At 39.0% G+C, this 21941-nt stretch overlaps 1 protein-coding gene across 6 annotated transcripts in view; it reads right to left on the reverse strand.

The window, feature by feature from the left end:
* Positions 1-3811: 3811 nt before the first annotated feature.
* Positions 3812-21941, reverse strand: part of TRIM37 (tripartite motif containing 37) — a 151441-nt gene continuing 133311 nt past the window's right edge. For 3 of the 6 annotated variants that reach the window (XM_057317998.1, XM_026517457.4, XM_044390691.3), the window contains one exon: positions 3812-4459. In XM_057317998.1, coding sequence (XP_057173981.1) covers positions 4255-4459 — 205 coding nt within the window. In that variant the 3' untranslated portion in view covers positions 3812-4254. Of the gene's footprint in view, positions 4460-19726; positions 20007-21941 lie in introns of those variants that run through there. The other 3 variants (XM_026517456.4, XM_044390692.3, XR_006411500.3) reach the window with 2 other exon arrangements.

Genomic DNA, 21941 nt, shown 5'->3' on the forward strand with positions numbered 1-21941 from the left:
GAAAACCTGGGTATTTTCTAGAAAAATACAAATTAACATACTTTACCTAAGAAGAAAGAGATTAAGAAGATTGTCAAGGAGCTATCTTCTAAAAAGGACAAAGAATAGGTGATTCTCCAGGTGAACATTTTCAAATGAGCAAAGAGACAATTTCAATGCTTTTTAAAATGAATTATCCAATTGCATAAGGAAGAAAAATTTGCAGTGAATAACACTGATGTGAAAACTTGCCTGAAATAAAACTAAAAAGGGAAATGAGAGATCAGTCTTAGTAATCAATGTAAAAAATCTTAAAATATTTGTATATTGAGGACAACAGTTCATTCATTCATTCATTCATTGAAGTCCTACCATAAGCTTAGCACTGTGCTGAGACCATAAACAAAACAAAAGTAATATGAGTCTGTTAGCATAATTTATATATTAATAGGTCAAAGAAAAATACCAGAATAATCCCAAAAGATGCCCAAAGAAGCATTTGATAAAATTCAATTATCCATTGCTAATTTTAAAAATATACTTAGTAAAGTAGAGCTAGATGAGTACATCTTGGACTTTGTAAGACAAAATTTGGCTCAGACCAAAATCTAGCATTTATGCATAATGTATACTTAAGAATTTTTTGGTTTCAGGTGACCAGTAACACAACTCAGACTGGCTTTAGCAAAAAAGTATTGGCTACCCTTCAACATATGGGCTACACAGCTAGATTCAGAGCCTCACGTGATTCATCCCAACCTGGCATTTCTCCAAATCTCAGCCATTTTCTTTCTTTGCTTTCTTCCTTTCTTTCTTTGTAAGCAGGCTCCACATCCAACATGGGGCTCAAACCCACGACCCTGAGATCTAGAGTCACGTGCTGTACCGACTGAGCCAGCCAGGTGCCCCTCTTTAATTTTGATTTTATTTTCAGGCTCCATGTGGTGGCAAGATGACTGCTAGAAGCGCCAGGTCTTCATCTGTCCAGGCTCAAATCAAGCAGGAAAGTAAGAGTAACTTCACTCAGTTGCTCTTCCATAAATCACAGGATTCATTCTAACCAGCCCAGCTTGGATTATTTCCAATTCCTGAACCAATCAGTATAGCCAGAGGAATGTGATTGTCTAATTAGGTAGACTTGAGCCGCGTGTTTTACCCCTAGATGCACCTGGACTGAGAGTAGAGAAGGAAATGTCTCTGGTAGAAAGAGGAAGGTTTGCTAGGCGTCAGGTAACACATTAAAGCAAAGTTCTGACTCAAAATAGGAAATAAATAAAATAACTAGGAATAAATTCATTAAGAAATATGAAGATCTTGGGGCACCTGGCTGGCTCAGTTGTAAGAGCATGTGACTCTGTCTCCGGGTTGTGAGTTTGAGCCCCACATTGGGAATAGAGATTACTTAAAAAAAAAAAAAAAAAAAAAAAAAAAAAGATCCTAGATCTCATGTTGCTACTGAGCAACAGAAAAAGGATTTAAATTAATGAAACAATATAACTTGTTCCTGGATAAGACTCAATATGAAAAAGACATCAATTCTTTTTGCAAATTACTTTACAATTTCAAGGTGATCCCAAACACAATGGCAACAGATTTCCCTCCTCAAACTTGGCAAAATAATTAGAAAACTCCTCTGGAAGAATAAACATGTCAAACTACCACGTGACATCTTTTAAAATTAATATTAGATAGGAAAACTAATCTTCCTGATATGAAAACATGTTATAAAGTTATAGTAACTATAAAATAATGGCACCACTGTAGAAATAGAGTGATCAGTGAAGTACAATAGATGATAAAAAAGCATACATTTTTAGTAGTTAATTTATGTAAGTTTGCATATTCATTTATTCAATAAACAACTAATGAGCCCCTGCTATCTGCTAGGTACCGTACTATGACTAATCAAGACCAATTAAGGCACAATCTGTATCTACAGTCTAATTTGGGAAACGTAGAGCATGGGCGTCAGAGTCAGATAGACCTGTGATTGAAAATGGTTTTACCTGTTTGTGAAGCGTTCCTGAGACAGAGGATGTAACACTTGCTAAATGTTATCTATTGTTACAAAATGTGGCAAGAGCTATAGTAGATGGTGTAATGGGAACATAAGGGAAGAGGCAACTAGGAGGGGATAGGAACAGATCTACTGGTTTACTAAATATTAGAGGAAGCTGTCATTGCCTCCCCTAACCAATTTAATCTGTCTAACCAGCGCTGCCCAGTAGACAGCACAATGATGGAAATGTTCTCTACCTGCATTGCCCAGTGTGGTAGCCGCTGGCCATATGTAGTTACTGAACATTTGAAATACAACCAATGTGACCCAAAAACTGAATTTTAGATTTTACTTAATTTTAATTAATTTAAAGTTAAATGGCCACATGTAGCTAGTAAGAAACATGACAGTGCAGGTCTATATAGTAAGAGTAATATACAAGCCAAAGAATGATATAATGTTTCTATTATTTGGGAATCTGGGAACTATCCTGATAGTTAATATCAGTTATTTGTTTCGCCCCCACTCCATTCTCCCTCAGTGTTTCCAAATTTACTTACTGTTTTGCAGTCCTCTGTTGTGATTGAGTCAAACTCACACCTATGCTGCTGCAAAGACCAGGTGGGGTGGAGTGATACAAACAGGTAATCAGGGGTTGAAAGAGAGATTCTCTGGCAACTGACGCTTTAAAAAAATAAAGACTGGAGTGTGTCGAAACAATAAAAATACTGGCTTGTATTTTTTCCCTCTTATACACACCTCCTCAGGTTGTATTTGCTCTCTGAACTTCCTTTCTCTTTCAAATATACCCTTGATTTTCAGTTATACAAAAAACGTCAAGGGGGAGAGCCAAAAAACATGGTGTACCACCTTGTACTATGTTAATGAGGAAAAAAGGCAATGAAAACCTTGAGATAAGCTTTCTGAATACAGTCATTGTTGGAAGAATTTTGAATAAGAAAACAGGTAAATGTAGTTGCAGATTAAAGCAACAGCAGGGAAAGGAATAGAAAAGTTCCTAGGCCATTCTAGAACACAAAGTCTCTTTCCTTTGGGATTTACATTCTAGATCAGAGGAGTCACGTGCAGCCATTGCCCATCTGGTACACGTTTTCTCAGGCTGTCAAGCTATATCCAATTTAGTAAAACAAAAAAAAATTTTTTTTGAAGAATTCTAAATTTTTTACCTGAGACGTAGGAAATCTAAAATACTGGCTTAAGAAAACTTAATCTCCCATTAGTTATTTAACAGCTGCAACTTGAGTAGAGGACAGCTGGAGCAGGGGTGATGTGAGATACAATCTCTTGAACTCTAGTCACTGTTGCCTAAGAGGTTTACACATCTGTCCATCCATCGAGGGATGTAAGTCAGCCTCGGAAGTCAGCTCATCTACTCCACTTGATGGGTCAAGTAGTAGACTTAACAGTCTAGGGTGAAGAATCCTCTAGTTGCCATCTCCTGTGTTCTTTCCAGGGTAACACCCATAGAGTTTAAGTACTTTCTTCCTTAGAGATTTTTAAAAACTTTTAAAAAACTTACCTCATTTTTTAACCTTTTAGCTAAACTATTTAAACTATTGCCAAAAAACTTTAATTAAAAAATTCATCAAATAAGAAAAATGTATAATTTAGTTCCAAATTCTGATCAGTTACAGGAGAGAAAAGTTAGGGAAATGGAGGGAGGTAAAGGAAGAGGTCAGGAAAAAAAAAAAAAAGACAAAGACAAATGGTATTCAAAATAAACTCTCATTCCCATAGTTGGTAAATAAATGATGTTTTCATAGGCCTTTCATATTCCAGTTGGCTGGATAACTACTGTTAATATTTCAGTCATTTTTTTTTTAAGATTTTATTTATTTGACAGAGAGCACAAGCAGGGGGAGCAGCAGGCAGAGGGAGAAGCAGACTCCCCGCTGAGCAGGAAGCCCGATGTGGGACTCGATCCCGGGACCCTGGGATCATGACTTGAGCCGAAACCAGACGCTTAACTGACTGAGCCACCCAGGCCCCCTTTAGTCATTCTTCTAAGCAGGGGGAGCTTGGCTCTCCAGATGATAACCATGGCAGCCAACCAAAAGGGAACCAGTGTTCTGAACTAGACAGCAGTGGTCGGAGAACTTTGAGGGTTGGAAGAAATGCAGTCTAGGAGTAGATCCAATCCTGGCCAGAGAGGTTTTCTCCTCATGGCATAAGAATATCATAGTGGCGGCTTCTGGCTGATTTTCTACTAGATTGGTTGTCATTTTCTCTCTTCAGAAGCAACATTTCATTTCTCTTCAGGAGGAACCTGATGAAGGTGACCTACTTCTGTCTTTACCAAGCAGGCAAGTGAAAAACAGCTTGACAAGGCTCTTCACTGGGGGTGTCTGTGTTTCTTTCACAGAAATTGAAACAATGAAATTGGCCCGTTCTGTCTTCAGCAAACTACACGAGATTTGCTGCAGCTGGGTGAAAGACTTCCCTCTCCGCAGGAGACCGCAGCTGTATTATGAGACATCAATCCATGCCATCAAAAACATGCGCAGGAAGATGGAAGACAAACATGTCTGCATTCCTGACTTTAACATGCTCTTCAATCTAGAGGTAAAGGGCCTTTCTCAAGAGTCGATGAGATTAAAAAAACAAAACGAACACCTTCAAGGTCTTATTTTTCTTAAAGAGAACTTCTAATATACCTCTAATAGTATGTCTGGTGGTCTGGAATAGGACTGAAGGCAGAGTGGCATGAATTTGCTGGCACTACACAGCAGAAAAGAAACTATTTTACGTTATTTTGGTTTGTTTATTTACTTTTAAGTAAGCTCTATGCCCAGCATGGGGCTTGAACTCACACCCCAAGATCAGGAGTCACATGTTCTACCGACTGAGCCAGCCAGGCGCCCCGATTTGAGCAGGTAATGCATTCAGATGGTTCAGATGGAAAACAAAAATATCTCTCTTATCCTTTGTCTCAGACGCTCAGTTCCCTTCCATGAAGGCAAGGGAAGTTACCAATTTTTTGCATAAACTTCCAAAGCTATTCAATCAACATAAAAGCATAAAAGAAAACTGCCATATCTCAATAAAGCTGTTTTTTTTTAAAAGGAAACTACAGTACAGTCAGATGGTGTTTATTAAGTTCCCACATTACTATGTTGTTGAAGCAACATAAAACACAAACATTTAAAAGGATGAATTTCAGACTGAGACAGTTTTCTGATTTCCTGTGATTCTCTTTTTTAAATCTTGGTTTCTGAGATAGGAAAGTAGATGGAATTACATTTCATGAATCTCTGTGACTGACAAATTGGATCATATGAGCCTTGTCAGCTTAATAACCGTTTCGTTATCTTCCTCTTCTTTTTCTATTAACTGTACTCTGTTAGTGCCAGCAGAGGTAGGTTTGTTTCCTCCACCTGTCACTTGCCGCTTTTCTTCACTCAAGTCCATAACTTAAAAATTACAATGTAGTAATTTATACAAAGCACAATATTTCCTTTATTTAGCAACTAAATTTAAATTTTAGCTAACTGTCAAGGTCTGATAAGCAGTGATGGTAGGTTGGTAATTGGTGCTTATGTTACAAAGATAGATCAGCTTTGTTTCCAAATATCTTTAGAATATGTGAATATCCTTGTTTCCAAATGTTACCAGGCCCGTGCAAATGTAACCTTAAATGTTAACCTTAATGTGATAAACAATCCTTCTATCACTACAACCACCTGAAGATTATTGAGGTGGGGTCTGAGGGCATTGTTGCTGTTTGTTGACCTGGTTGGTTTTCATTTTTCTTCAAAATCAGCCCAACGGCCTAACTCAGAAAGGAACACCTTGTTTTAGAGAAACGGTTTTGAAGGCAATTTGGCAACACATACTTAGAGCCTTGTATATTTTCACCACCTTTGAGCTGGTAGTTTCACTTTTAATTTTATATTATAAGGACACAAATGCAGGAAATTCTTACATGTATGTTTTGACATAAATGTCTTACATAACATTTTCAATAATAAACTAGAAATGCTCAAAGTCATATATAGGGAGTAACTATAATATGCTCATAATATGTATAGTACATATACATTTCAAATGTCTAAGTAATACTTAATGACATGGGGAAATGCTAATGATATGATAAATGACAAAAAGCAGGATATAAAATTTTATGTATAGTATAATCCTAATTTTGTTTTATCTAAAAATATATATATATACATAGAAAAAAAGACTCGTATCTGTGAATGGTGGGATAATACAGATTTCTTTCTTTATTAGTTCAAATAAACAATACATCATCTTTGTAACAGGGAAAACAGTATTTTTTTTTTAATTTAAAAAGGTATACTAATTTTTTTAAGAGCTCCACTTGGCTGACTTCTGTGTCTTTGGATGCTATATTGTTTAAGAATCTCCCCACTAATCTCACATTGTTTAAAGTTATACTCTCATGGCCTCAAAAAGGTATTATTGTCCCCTCCTTCTTTGTGATGATCCCACATCAGCTCACTCATCATTTAAAAACTGCTTGGATATGCTATTTTTCAATTTTACCCTTATCCTGCCAACTGAATTGTTTAAAAATGAGTACTGCTTTAGTATAGGTAGAAATTCTACATATCAGGACTTTTTTTCAAGATAGTTCTGTTTAATCAGTTAATTTTCAGTGGCATTATAGATGGTATTAATTATTAACTAGTTGTAATGTCTGTATTAGATGTTGATTTCATAATATTTGGGTGTTTTTACTCTATGGACATTTATATTTGGTACTTTTGTAAATATAGTATATATATCCTTTTTAAAAAAAATTTTTTAAGGATTTTATTTATTTATCAGGGAGAGAGAGAGAGTGTGCGTGTGCACAAGCAGAGGGAGAAGCAGGCCCCCTACTGAGCAAGGAGACCAATGTAGGACTTGATCCCAGGATCCTGGGATCATGACCTGAGCCAAAGGCAGATGCTTAATCATCTGAGCCACCCAGACATTCCTGTAGTATACCCTTTAAAAAGAATTTTTTCTGGAATGCCTGGGTGGCTCAGTTGGTTGGGCATCTACCTTCAGCTCAGGTCATGATCCCAGGGGCCTGGGATTGAGTCCCACATCAGGCTCCCTGCTTGGCTGGGAGCCTGCTTCTCACTCTGCCTGCCACTCCCTCTGCTTGTGCTCTCTCTCTTTCCGGAAAATGAATACGTAAAATTAAAAAAAAAAAATTCTTTTGAGAGAGAGAGAGGAGCAAAGGGAGAGGGACAAGCAGATACCGTGCTGAGCGCAGAGCCTGACACAGGGCTTGATCCCACGACCCTGAGGTCATGACCTGAGCCAAATCAAGAGTCAGACATTTAATCAACTGAGCCACCCAGGCGTGCCTAAAAAGAATTTTTTCAAAACACAGATAGATATACATGTTGTTTTAGTAGTTCTTCCAAATCCCTACCTAACAGATGAGGAAAAAAAAAGCACAAGACAATTATATGATTTACTTTGTATATTTGATTTCTTTTGAATGACAGGGCCTAGACTCATCTGAGTTCCTAGAGCCCAAGGATCAAGTCAAAGCTTGCCCATGAAAATGATTACATACCTTTGTCTAAAGGGAGTCCAGGACTCAGGTGAGAGTTCAGTGAGCTACAGATCTCCTAAGTAAGCTAGATCTGAGATGTACACCTGGAGTTGAAGATAAAGAAGCAAACTACTTAATGGCTTAAATATAATATTGTGATTAGGCTTCCTTTGTCAAGACCGCATTGGTTTAGGAGAGCCTCCTGTGGCAGTTGCCTTAGTGTTTCAACAGTGGGTGGGCCAGGAAGTGTGACGCTAAATCTTGGTTTGGGGACGAGGCAAAATGGTTACAGGGCATTTGGACATCTCTGATGCGCTTTAAGTTTGGCTAACTGGTTTAGAGACTCTGTTATTTATGGTGAGTATTCAATGCGACTATGATTTATGAAGAAGATATTACAGTTTAGAAGTATGTGTATGCTTCCATTATCTCTGTATTTTAAACAACCTAACATAATTGGTCTTGTGCTGAAGGCCAATTATTTCCCATTGTTCTCAGTTTCTAATTTTATTAGAATACTTTCATTTTGAAAAAACTACTTAATCCAGAACAGCTTTTGCTCAATTCCTCCTCATACTTTTCTTTCCTCCCCCTTCCCACAACTTGTAACAGCAGTTTTGAAGCAACTGCACGTGGGTGGTTTCCATGGTACAAGACAACTCTCGCTGAGCTAATTGGCCATGGTGTGTTCCAGTGTTGTGTGTGTAGACACAGATGCCCCAGGACTGCAGGTGTGTCAGCAGTCCGTCAGGCGTGTTGAAAAAGAGAAACATTTAGTGTCACTGTCCAGGTGACAAGTGCAGCAGAGGAGGAGAATGGGCATCGGTACGCTGGATTGGTTCATTCCAGTCATGCTGTACCTCATTCCTTAACGTTTGTTTCTCTATTGACAGGACCAGGAAGAACAAGCCTACTTTGCAGTGTTTGATGGCCATGGGGGAGTGGATGCTGCCATCTATGCCTCCATCCACCTGCACGTTAATTTAGTACGCCAGGAGATGTTCCCCCATGATCCTGCTGAGGCCCTGTGCCGGGCCTTCCGGGTCACTGACGAGCGGTTTGTGCAGAAAGCAGCCAGGGAGGTGAGCCATTTTCTCATAAACTCCATCCACGGATGCTCTAGCTAGCTCAACTTGGTCCGTGATCCAGGGGCTATTTTGGGTTTTCTCTTTTGGGGCAGGCATTATTTAAAGTTCTTTCAAGCTGTATTCTTGACCCACAAATATTGGATTCTGTTGTAGTTCTCGTTCCCTCTTCCGGGTTTTAGTGGGATGATATGATGTGCTGTAGAGAAACTCCTAAGTTATAATTTTCTAGAAAGCCCATCCGTTGCTGGATTTGGCAGGTGAGTTTTCGCTTTCTCATTTACCAGTGCCTGTCAGCTTCACACCAGGACCATCTCTCTAGCAGACTTTTGCTGACAAAATCTGGATACGGTGATTAAAACAATGGACTAAAAAGGAAACAGAAGCTGGATGACTCCCATACGCTTGGTTCTAAACGGGCTGGCAGCGTTTTACTGTGTATCTCTTCAGGGAAAATTTGTTTGGAGAGCGCGAATCCTTAGATGATTCTTGAACTGATTTTTTTCTTAACAGGAAGAAAAGTCAGAGCTCATGTCCTCATTTCTTAAGGTTAATCAGACCTAAGATTTTTACTCTGAATGAATGACAGGGGCTCTATATTAAGATCTGAAAGTAAAAATTTTAATTTAATTATCATTCTGGGCATTGGTAAATGATTAACTACAGTAAGTACTCTATATTCATTTCTAACTGGGGGCCAATACAAGATAATCATTTTAATTTTTCAAAGTAATTACAGAATTATACATATAAAAAATAAGACTCCTGCCCTGTGGATTAAACATTAACTGTTTAATGGACTTGGAAGGAGCAGGGTCATCATTTAATCCATTTCTTTGATTTCATTATTATGCTACATAGCAGTAGTGGTGCTTGGAATCAATGAAACAATAACGGAACTATTTGGTATTAAGGAAACTGTTCTGTATTTCCCGACCCGTACTCCATGTTTACATTAATATGCAAATCCAACAACAGTGACCACTAGGGTCTACATATAGAGGTGGGGCTAGAAAACAACAGTTGTTGACCTCAGACCCTCCCAGAGTCTTGAGGGCTGGCACTGCTCTGCTCTGCCTACCTTGGAGCTACTGGCTGTTGTCATTTGACTGAGGACAAGACCTGGCCCCTGAGAGGTGATCTGTAACCACCAACTTGAAGCTAAGACAATCACTTTGTCTTCCTCTTCTGTTCTATCCTTTTTCCCTCTGTGTCCTCAATATTATGGCTTTTTTTCCTCTGACCACGTTCACCTCGTTTGCTTTGCCAATGATCCTAGTGTCTCTCAGTCTTGCCAATAGTTCTTTTGAATAATTTAGGTTTGTCTCAGCAGTTACTTTTCTCCTTCTTGTGCTCCCATGTGCTGCTAACTGCTGGGAAGAAAGTAGCTATTCCTGTTGCGAAGCAGCCCTGCCTCCTGTTCTCTCCAGGGCATATGCACTCAAGTGTCTTTATCATGTGTTCCAGGGGGCTGAGTTTTTGAACATTCTGTGTGGGAAGACATTTTATTGGTGGGTGAGGATTTATAACAAACTTTCCCTATATAGGGAAAATGAGAAGTTGTTTTTCTCATTGGCTACAAGGGGCCTTTTACCATCCTTGACGCATTGGTTCTAATTTAGGCCAAGTCCTTGGTAACAGAAAGTCATGCTTATTTGGTGGTGACTCATGTCAAATGGAGATGTCATTTTAGTGTAGTAGTATTGGGGCATTAAGTACACTGCTAACTGAGCTATTGCAGTGCAGTGCCAGGCTGTTCTCTATGGAGTTCCAAAAGCAGAGGCCCCTAAAATTATTGTGTTTTTGGTTTTTTTTAAGTATAAGCAACTTAGCATGCCAGGAAATATATATTATCTCTTGGCTCCTACCTTAATATTCAGAGTATGGGAGCATTTGCTGTGTACCAATCAGAATCTTTGTAAAGCTAGGACCCTCCCCCTGTACAGAGTGTAGGTCAGTAACAAAACAGAGACCAGAACATGGAAATCTTTAAGGGTTGCTGTAGTGGATTGAGCACTGGACTGGGAGGAAAAAGAACTTCAGTTGTTTTGTGTGCTAATGAGTTACCTGCCCTTGGAAAGGTCACAGAACCTGCCATAGTTTTTTTTACAGTACATAAAATGAAATGACTCCTCATCCCTGCCTTGCATACCGTAGATGACATGGGTCTGTGTGGGCACCCGCGCATACATACGTACACATAAAAATGTAGAGAAATAGGAATTGCTGTTTGTTGTGAAATCAAGTTATTAAGAGTCTAGCCCCCAACTAAAATTTTGTGTTAACTATAAATTGCTTTTCGGGGCGCCTGGGTGGCTCAGTTGTTAAGCGTCTGCCTTCGGCTCAGGGCGTGATCCCAGCATTCTGGGATCGAGCCCCACATCGGGCTCCTCTGCTGGGAGCCTGCTTCTTCCTCTCCCACTCCCCCTGCTTGTGCTCCCTCTCTTGCTGGCTGTCAAATAAATAAATAAAATCTTAAAAAAAACAAAACTATGAATTGCTTTTCAATGAGAATTTGAAGTCTCTTTATTTTTACTGACTCTAGTTTTATGTAATTACTTTCAGAGTTTGAGATGTGGGACCACAGGTGTGGTGACTTTCATCAGAGGGAACATGCTCCATGTGGCCTGGGTGGGGGACTCCCAGGTCATGCTTGTGAGAAAAGGCCAAGCTGTTGAGCTAATGAAGCCACACAAACCGGACAGGGAGGTAAGTGTGCTCTGTTCTGGGAGGGCACATGCCACAGCAGCAGGTTTCTAGCTGCTTATTGCAATTACCACCAGTATCTGAACAACCATGCCCACCTTACAGAGGAGTAATAAAGAGACACTTTCCTGGAAGCTGATGAGTTTTGTATCTGTTGTTTACTGTTAAGGTAGATAAGTAAATCCTGAATCCAATTATTTGCTTCTTTCTATTGCATTGCTGTTTAGGATGAAAAGCAGCGAATTGAGGCTCTTGGAGGTTGTGTGGTCTGGTTTGGTGCCTGGAGGGTGAATGGAAGTCTGTCGGTCTCCAGAGCTATTGGTAGGACAAACCAATTCCTTTTTGTTTCTCCAAACTGTCCTTTTCTAGATCATTGTCTCATATTAATTCTGCTACAATAAGGGAAACTGAGATGGTAATTTATATTATCAGAGTGCTTCTTATTGTTTAAAGTAACAATTAGATAATGCCTCTTTTATTTAATTAACCTATTCATTCATATACTTATATTCCATTATTGAAAGGAACTATATCAAGAAATGCAGAACTTATTAGTTCTTTTTTTTTTTTTTAATGGAAGTCTTTACTCTTTGGGACACAAATCTGCTTAAAACTACAGTGATCCTCATTTCATTCCATTTTGGATCACATTTAGCTGAACTCAGTATTTTCAAGAGAATGGAAGGCTCTCCTCCCTATGTTTTTCCTTGCTTATATCTTTGTTTTCATTTAATTATAAAATGACATAAACATTGTACTTTTTAGATGAAACAATTTCTTTAATGTGGAATATAGTGATTTGCCAGATAACGCTAGGGTTTCAAAGAACCTGTCTCCCTGGGAAGGGAGAAGGGGAAGTCAATGAAACCATCTAAAACTTAGAGAGTAAACAGCTGAGCTTAATGGACGAAATGCAAGGGTGTAAGTTCAAAGATAGTCCTGTTTCTATTTTTGTTTCACTTTGGCGCCTGGGTTTATTATATTTTAGGCTTTGTGGCTTAGCTTCATTTTCTGTTTTTTTAAAAAGAATAAATCAGTGTGTGTGCGCCTTTATGGGTGATATGCACGCATACTACAGTTCTTCATTCCCGCCTCCTAAAGAAATTAAATGAAGTAGTCTGACATAGGGATAATATAGATAAATGGAATTCACATGTAATCCCCCCCAATTTTGCTTATCGTTACCAAAATATTCCAGAACATTAACAAAATCTCGAAGAATTGATTCAGTTTCACCAGTGATAGGCGTTCCTCCCACTCTCTGGGAAGGTGCTGGCAAGCTGTGAAGTGGCCCAAATGTGAGCAGCAGAAGGCTGCGAGAGAAAGCGAACGCTGAAAGATCCTGCAAGTGCTTCTGAAAAAATGAGGGTTAGTTTTTATCTCAGACTGAGAGAGTTATTAGGAACTCTGGAATAAGACCCCAGAGGGGAAATTTCTCATTTCTGAAACACACCCCCATGTAGAATTATTTCTGAAAATTCCTTTTGATCTTAGGGTCTTTGTCAGAGTGTCGAAGGTAGCTTTAATGCTTGTCATAGAACCAACTTTACTAGAGAATACTTGCCTTTTCTTGCTTCTAAAAATATAACACAAGGGGAAACTAAAAGCAAGGGGAGAATGTCATTGAATAAGAGACGGTCTCAGAAGGCGGCAGACTCGATAGAGAAAGTGACTTTTAGGCTGGATGTGGAGGAGAGTGTGTAGGGGAGGAAATTCCAGGGGGAGGGGAGTCCAAGTACAGGGGCATCTGAAAGGGTATGCCATGTTTTAGGAACAGCAGAATGTACAAGAGGCTAGGAGTGATGCAGAGTAAGTGCTGGCGCCAGAACGTGAAGGGGCTCATATGCCAGGCTAAGTAGTCTAGACTCTACCAGGCAAATAAGCAGAGAGGCAGATTAGACTAATAAGGTATTTGTGATGACCATACGGAAGACAGAGTAGAAAGCCTAGATGAAATCATTCAGGGGCTATTGATACAGCTTGTTAGAGAGATGAGGGCAGCTCAAAAGGGATACAGAGGACGTATAAGTTGATCAAACAGAAGTGACAGTTTGTGGGGGCAGAGAAAGTTGATTTCCAGGTTTTTGACTTGTGTGACCGAGAAGATGATAAAGCATTTGTAAAAAAGTAGCAGCAGTCTGTGGGGTGAGGAGGAGGGCAGATAATGAGTTCATTTTGGCCATATTTTATATTTTAGATACCTGTGTGATATTTTAAGAGAGAATTCATATGCACTGGAAATACAGATCTGGAGCTGAGCAGAATTCTGAGTTGCAGATAAGAGATGTGGGAACTCATCCCATTTTGGCAATAATATAGCAGTCTATGAAGTGATATTATATATGTTAGTTGAAATTATAGGCTTGGACGGCATTGCCTAGGAAGAATATGTAGTGTGATGAGAGACCAAGGATGAGACTTATTACTTCAGGTAGAAATACACAATGAAGTCATGCTCTCCAGGTTTGTATCTTGGCTGTCACTTTACAAGCTGTGGGCCTTGGGAAATTAATTTCTTTGTGTCTCTCTGTTCCTTGGTAATGTAGGAATAGTAACATTAAATGGCTCGTGGAGTTTTTGTATTCAATGGTATAATACATGCACCATACTTAGAGGCCTGCCTGGCAGTTTTAGCACAAAATGATTAGTGCTATTATTACGTGAAGGAGCCAGTGAAGAAAATCAAGAAGGGATCAGAGATATACAAGTGGGCTATCACAGATACTAGGAGAGGGTTTCTAGGAGTGAGTGGTCACAGGGTCAAGTGCTGTAGAGGTCAAGTGAGACATAGGTTAAAAAAAAAAGACACAGAATTTTGAAAAATAGGAACTAATTGGTAATATACGAGAGAAATGTTTTGGATTAGTAGGTGGAAAAAACCTAGAAAATCAGGTGACAGAAAATGAGCAACAACACAAAAGAACTTGTATAGGTTTAGTTTCTTGGGCAATTTAGTGGTAAAGGAAATAGTGTGGTGGCCTGAGGGAAAAGCTGATTTGGGAAAGGGTCACGTTTATTATTTTTGTTTTTAGGATAAGGAGTTTAGATCAGAGTATGTTTGTAGGATAAAAGATGAGAGCAAGTTGAAGAGAAATTGAAGATGAGAGCAACAGAAGCCAGAGTCCTAGAGAGTCAGGTCCCAGAGCACAGGTCAGCTTTGAGAAGGAAGTGGAGACCTCTTCTTTTGACACAACGGTAGCTGATGTGGTGAATCTGTCTCGATTAAAACAAAAGGGTGGGGGGTAGGAATTGAGGGAATTCAGGCCTGATAAACTTAATTTTCTTTGAAGTGGGAAATTAGGCCATCTACCAAAATCCAGTAGCTTAATTGAAAGAGGTGAAGAATGTGAGAATAAAATCGGGGACTAAACAGGGACAAGAAAAAGGACTCCTGAGCAGAGTTCAACTCTACTTAGAAAATAAGCGACACTTAAAGCTTTCAAAACGGAGAGCTTTTCAACTGTTTCTCCTCATGAGCCCTTCAGATTTATGATCCAAGGTTGACAGAGAGGCATGATACGTTTCCTAGCATATGGAGAGAGGAGGCTGAAGATGAAAGGATGTTGCCATTTCTACCATGAAATGGATAATCATGCCCTCCGACCAAATTTGGGGGCGAGATGTCATGAGTCTGACATCCAACGGTAGAGCAGGTGAAGAGCCAGCACTCTGGCAGCACTTTCCCTGTGCAAGTATTTGTATGTTCTGTTCCAAACTAACAGTTGCAGCAGCCTTGTAATTGAAGCACTAAAACAAGATTTTTGGGAACAGTATGACTCAGATCACATTTATTTTTAGAGCTGGAATTCAGAAACTAATAATGATGATAATAATAGTCAGGTGGAGTAGGGGATGGGGAAATTTAGTAAAGTGGATTGATTGGTGGAGAACCCTGAATCTCATGATTGGAAGTTTTGATTAGCTCTCACAGGCTACCAGGAGGCATCAAAGTATGAAACTGATGGAATCAAAGCCATGTTTGAGGGAAGATGGTTCTGGCAACTGTATGAAAAAGACTAGTTTCTTACCTACTATCTATTGTTCAGGGTGTCCCATCATGAAACCTGCTGGATAGGGCACGTGGCCCACACTGGTTCTAGCACTTATCTCTAGGGTGCCTATTGAGTTTTCTGGGCCTATCTGAAGATTAAACAGGGATGGGAAATGTTGGAGAGAATCTTATTTGGGTAGGAGAGAACCTAGAACAGATACCAGAAACAGTGATGACAGAACCAGATAACTTATAATTATCTTCATTTTATCATCCCCTAGTCAAAAGTTGTTTTAGTACTGTAGAGAGGACGGTAACTGATGAGGGTGTGGAAGTAACAAATCTAGGATTTAGTTCCAAGCAGTCTGACTCCAGGGCTGGCATCCTTAACCACTAAGCTATATGCCATTACTTTAGAAGTGATAAAACATTTTATAAATTTTAACTACTGTTTCCCAATTATGGTACCCTAATCTAGGAATTACTGCTGAATACTGTTTTCTATGTAAAGAAGTAGTAAACAAGTATCCCTTGTACTAATAAGCTACATGGTTACTTAATAGGCTAGGGACCCTTTGGTTAGATTCTCTCCAAGTACCCAGAGGAAAACAATGAATGTAGAGTTAATGGTTCTAGAAGTACTCCAGATCTGAAAGATCCAGAATGCATTGCAGATGATTAATTTTCTCCATAGTCTGGTGATAGACTGGAGACCTCGGGCCCACACTAGGCTAGGTTTCTGTCTCCACTCCAAGCACCCCATATATAGCTACACGTCACTCCTTAACAGTTGCCTCTGTGTCTTTGCTTATGCTATTCCTTCAACCGAAGGCCCATCTCTGCCTGGTGATAACTAACTTATCCTTCAAGGCCCAGCTCAAATGTCATTCTATAAGTGGATGAACTAAACAAAGGAGAAATAATGACCCAGCAGGGCCTTGGGGGTTCTCACAGTAAGTGGAGAATGAACAACAGCAATAAAGACGGTGGGGGGTGGGGGGGTTCTGATCAGAGACAAATGAAGACAGCAAGAATATGGTAGTCCCCGAAGAGGAGAGAAATGTGGTCATACATTTTCCAGTTGTTCTCTAGAAATTACAAGTAAAGCAGCATTAAAAAGGAGAAAGCAAACTGGACTGGGAACCAAGAGACTTACATTCTAGTTCTCTTGTCTGAATCCTGGGATGTCTTTTCCTGGCTTGAGGGGAGTTGGACTTGATTTTTTAAAATCCCTGGTAACTCAAACCTTTCTCTGTGCTAGCAGCAGAAAGCTATTAATTTGAAAACAAGGACAGAAAATTAAGTATTTAATGAAGAGAATGACCACAACTTTGGTTTGTTTTTCAATGCGGACTTGTTCTCAAATCTCAAGTAAATCAAACTTAACTACTAGTGAAAAAAAAAATCTGTTAACCAACAAAATTTTCCTATGTAACACTGAATTTTTCTAATGCAGCAGCAAACTTAGACTGGACATTTGTTGCCATGCTCGGCTAAGCCTCAGTCATAGCTAGAGGCACAAGATTCAGAGCGTAAGCTAGTGAGAAATCAAGCCCAGTGAATGGCAAGTGTTTAACGGAGAGTAAGGCCTGAGCAGCATCTGATTAACAAAGAACTCAGTAACTAGTTTATAAATTCTTTCCAGTAAATTCAGATCACAATCCAGTAAATTGGCCATAAACATTCTTACATGCAAGGTAGACCCAAATCTGACCTGCTTTCTAACTCCCACAGGAGATGCTGAACATAAGCCATATATCTGTGGGGACGCAGATTCTGCCTCTACTGTTTTGGATGGAACCGAAGACTACCTCATTCTGGCCTGCGATGGCTTCTATGACACCGTGAACCCTGACGAGGCAGTGAAAGTTGTGTCTGACCACCTGAAGGAGAATAATGGAGACAGTAGCATGGTTGCCCACAAATTAGTTGCATCAGCTCGTGATGCTGGGTCAAGTGATAACATCACTGTTATTGTGGTATTCCTGAGGGACATGAACAAAGCTGTAAATGTTAGTGAGGAATCAGATTGGACAGAGAACTCTTTTCAAGGAGGGCAAGAAGATGGTGGGGATGATAAGGAGAATCATGGAGAGTGCAAACGCCCTTGGCCTCAGCACCAGTGCTCAGCACCAGCCGATCTAGGCTATGATGGGCGCGTGGATTCATTCACTGATAGAACTAGCCTGAGCCCAGGGTCCCAAATCAACGTGCTGGAAGACCCAGGCTACCTAGATCTCACACAAATAGAAGCAAGCAAACCTCACAGTGCCCAGTTTTTGCCACCAATTGAGATGTTTGGTCCTGGTGCACCAAAGAAAGCAAATCCCATTAATGAGCTAATAATGGAGAGAAAATCAGTTCACTCATCATTGCCTGAACAGAGTGGTGCTGGAGAGTTTCCCTCTTTTAATTTGGGTTCAACAGGGCAGCAGATAGACAGAATGGAGAGCTTGTCTCCTGTCTGTCCTAGGTTGGAAGATGAACAGTTCAAATTCCTGGGAAAGAGAGTTTCCAGATTGTCTCATTTACGCTATCGTTATTCAAAGAGACGGCACGGATTCAGGTTTAATCCAAAGTTGTCTTCATTTATGTCTGCTCAAGAGCCTTCCTACAAAATAGGCACTAGTCTGTCCTCCCTTATTCGAAGTGGGAAGAGAACTAGGGTGTTCAGAAGTTTTCTGCCGTGGAGGCAAAATATTTGGAAAGGATATAGTGCAAACATGATGAGGAAGCTCAGGAAGAGTGATGATATTCCAGACCCAGGTCTTCCCTGGAGCTATAAAATATAATACTTCCTCCTTAAAGTAGGCTAGCTAGCTCTCCCCCAATAAAAACACCACTGTCAGAGTAGAACCAAGGTAGACATTTCTGAAATATATGTGCTTCATTATGAAACCATGGATGGCTCAATTCTTAAATGTAAATAGATCTCTAGGAAACTCAAAGTAGTGTTTTCAATCTAAAAAAGTATTGGCGGTTTCACTAGCAAAATTATATACAACTGGTCCCTGTGATGTGTCTCCACACCTACATACGACCCCCACTTTACTACCCCTTCACATCACTAGTGGAAGCTTGTGAGTTAGTTATTTTAGTCGGGATATCTAGTGTTGAAATCTCAATGCAGGTGAAATCTGGTTTGATGTGCCTAATATATCTATGGAAAACTTAATGCAGAATCAGATTTAGTTGGGGGATGTTCCTCAAAAGACTGGGGACTATGAGGAGAAACCCTCCCCTCTTTTTTCGGTTGGTAAAAGACTAAAAGCCATATGGGTTTTAATTGGTTTCAATGAAAGTAGAAAACTAGTATAAAAGTGTCATATTTTCTGACTTGTGAGGTGGTATATAATCAAAAAGATTTACTGATTTTTTTTTCCTGTAACATAAAAGATGATAAAAATTTTCTGAATTAAAAAGTACTTCCTAGGGCTGTGTAGCTATTTGGGAGTTTCATAACCTGTTATGGTGCTTTTGGTGGGATTTTTATTATTTGTCATTTTAGAAGACCACTGTCAACTGGTTTTAACCTATGATGCTATGATGTTTCTCACTGTACCTTCATCTCAGGAATAAAACTGGTTTAATGGAGATGATGTTAGGTACAAATATACTAGAATCAAGTTGCCATTTAAAAAAGAAAAATCAAATAGTATTTGTTTTTTTCTCCCTTAAGTTCACAGACAGCAAAGGCATATACTACTACAAAATAAAAAGTGGCTTCGGAGAATGAAAAATACTGGTTTTAACTTCTCTAAAATTGTTTCCCCCAAGGGAATGAAAAAACTGGTGTGAAAGAGGTTGAAAGTACTGCCTAAAGTGAGCCCAGAGGCCAAGTGCAAAGGAGAAGGCAGGTAAACGGAGACTGAGGTCAAGTCAGTTATAAAAGGAGAAAGTGCCACAGTCCTGCCATGTGCCACTGCAGACTGCAGAGAGGACGTCTTTCTCATTTCAGTAGTTACTTCTGTTTGATAACTTGAAGTTGTCTGCTTTTTGCCATTTCTGTAGTTTCAAGCTAGAAGTGTATCTTCAACCAGAGACAGCAAATAAACTACTAATCAGATTCATTCAGTGAAGCAGCCTCTGATTCTCTTGAGAATCATGAATATCACCACATGACCGGATCTTTCCTGCCCTAGTCAGCTATGGACCAGCCAGCTACGGACCAGCCATGCCAATAGATAGGAGTGGCGCCCTCACTTACACCACTGGGGGGCACCAAATGCTCTTGCCAAGAAATGTCCACTGCTTCTGTTTTTACAAAATAATACAATTGTTAATGTGTTAATTTATTATTATTAATGTTAATGTTCCCCAGACCCATAATGGAAACTCAAATTCCTAGACTTTAAAAACAAAAGACCGTAGCATATTCTGGGTGCCAGTATCACTATATAGCAAATAGATAAAAACTTCACTGGCAATGATCAGATTGTTAATCTGTAGATTTTATTTTTAAGAATTTGGATATAAGTAGAGATTTTCGGTATTTCTCTTGATTTTGAAGTCATTTATTCTTTTTCTCAATTCTTGTGATATATGGCTGAGAAGGAGGGAGTAAACATGGCTCCAATTATAGTACCAGAATCTTTTCACCAACCTGATGTTTGACCCCCATACACGGATCTCACTCATATCTGTCATTTTCTGAAGCCTAGATCTTGTTAACAACCCATCAGGTGCAGTGTCAGTTTCAAATCAAATTATCTAAGGAAACAAGAAAACAGGCAGCAGAATATTGGTACACATTATAGTCCAAAGCACTTATCTAAATTAAAATAATTTTTAAAGATTTTCTGTAGTTGTCCATTGCTACTATTTTTGATCAGAATAAAGAAGGTGAAAGATACAAATGATAGGTTTTTTCAGTGGGGAAAAATGGTTGGATGAAACTCAGATGAACACAGACCACATCTTTAAGGGTCTGAATTTTGTAGATCTGACTATATAAGCAGTGTTAATTCCATTTTTCACACCAATAGCCCTCTAGAAAATAAAGCAAAGTAGTTCTAGTGTGGTCAACTTATAAACCAATATTGTGAAAAATAGCAACTATTCATTTGTTCACAACATGCATATTTATAGAGTAGTTTAGGTACCATTTGTAAGGTAAGTCCTTTAAAATTCTAGAATATCAAAGTAGTGGTTATTGGTATGATATATGCTGCTCTTGGTTCTATAAACTAGGTAAAAAGCAGTGCTTTGTGAAATGCAGTGTTATATCTTAATGCCACTGGTGATAGAAAGTAGTTCCCTTCAGTTCAAATCCTGTGCCCTTATTTGCTGCTTGCTAATGTAAGCAATAAGTACCCTTCTAACCAATGGTATCTACACATTCTGTAACTTGTATTTAATGATGGTGTATCTGGTGATTGTAAAAATATTAGACAGTATAAAAGTACATATACTATATATTAACTGTTAATGCTGAGGTAATAGTCTGTGAATTACGTGTTTTGTACTTTAATTGTGTAATTTAGTGGTGGTGGAAATCCTACACTCAATCCTTAAGAGTGATGGTATCCCTTTTTCAATTTAACATGATCTGCATCAATTTGTTTGCCTGCTAAAAAGTGTTGTTAGAATAGGAAATAGTAAAACAAATATAAACAAGAAAGTGTAGTACTCGTTAGGGAAACAGACTTCAAGTTACCAAATGAAGTCATTACAAACTCCTTGTACATTCACTGTGAGTTTCAAAGGGAATCAGTCCCTAACTTAAAGGTTTCCTTTGTTCACTTTCTAGATGTGTACTTTTGAGGGATCTGAGATTTAGCAACATTACAGCACCAAACACCGGGGCAATTAATCCCACTTACATCTGTGCTAAAGAGGATGGTGGAAACACATATGTATATACCTTTTCTTTACCTAGAAGTGCCATCCACTGTCCTTGAATTAGTAAGATTAAAGTTTCTGTTGCATTTAAGTTAACTAGGAGGATCCTTGAAAGTAACACCTTTTCCAAGGACAATGTCAACAATGTCAATGTCAACACTGAGTCTGATTCTGACCACATTTATAGTGGTATAATGTCAACGTGGTGGTATAGTGTCACTCCGCATCTTCACGACAACCATACTCCATTGTTGGAACACTGTGCCAGTAAGAAGTGCAACATCTGACAGGCAGATGAAAATGATGCATAAAGAAGTTCAGTGTTTGTTTACAGATAAAACTGCTGTGGTTCAAGTACTTCCTTCCCCATCAATGGCTTGCCAAGGCTTTGTGAGAAAGTGATTTATAAGTTATTATTTTAGTGTTTAAATATAATTTATTCATTCGATGACCATTCTCGCCTACGCAAGGCCATAAAAGGGGGATACTATAGCTTTGGTCACATCATTATTTTGGACAGTTTTTCTTTGAGTCATAAATTAGCAAAAGAACATACTTTTTTCACCTTTTACCCACTCTTCTGACCTGTGAATAGCTTAAAAAAATTTTTTTCGAAATAAGATACCACCAGTATTATTACAAATGACTATTTTCCAGACAAATGGTACTGTGTTGAAAAATAATTGTTACTTCATCTAGCAGCATTTTATCTTCTATTTTGAAGACTATTTATTGTACTAATTAGAAAAAAGGAAATAAGACCGGGAACTCCAGACTGACATAGCAGTTGTTCTGGAAAAGGAA

Source organism: Ursus arctos, unplaced genomic scaffold (assembly GCF_023065955.2).
Source record: "Ursus arctos isolate Adak ecotype North America unplaced genomic scaffold, UrsArc2.0 scaffold_24, whole genome shotgun sequence".
NCBI classification, from domain to species: domain Eukaryota; kingdom Metazoa; phylum Chordata; class Mammalia; order Carnivora; family Ursidae; genus Ursus; species Ursus arctos.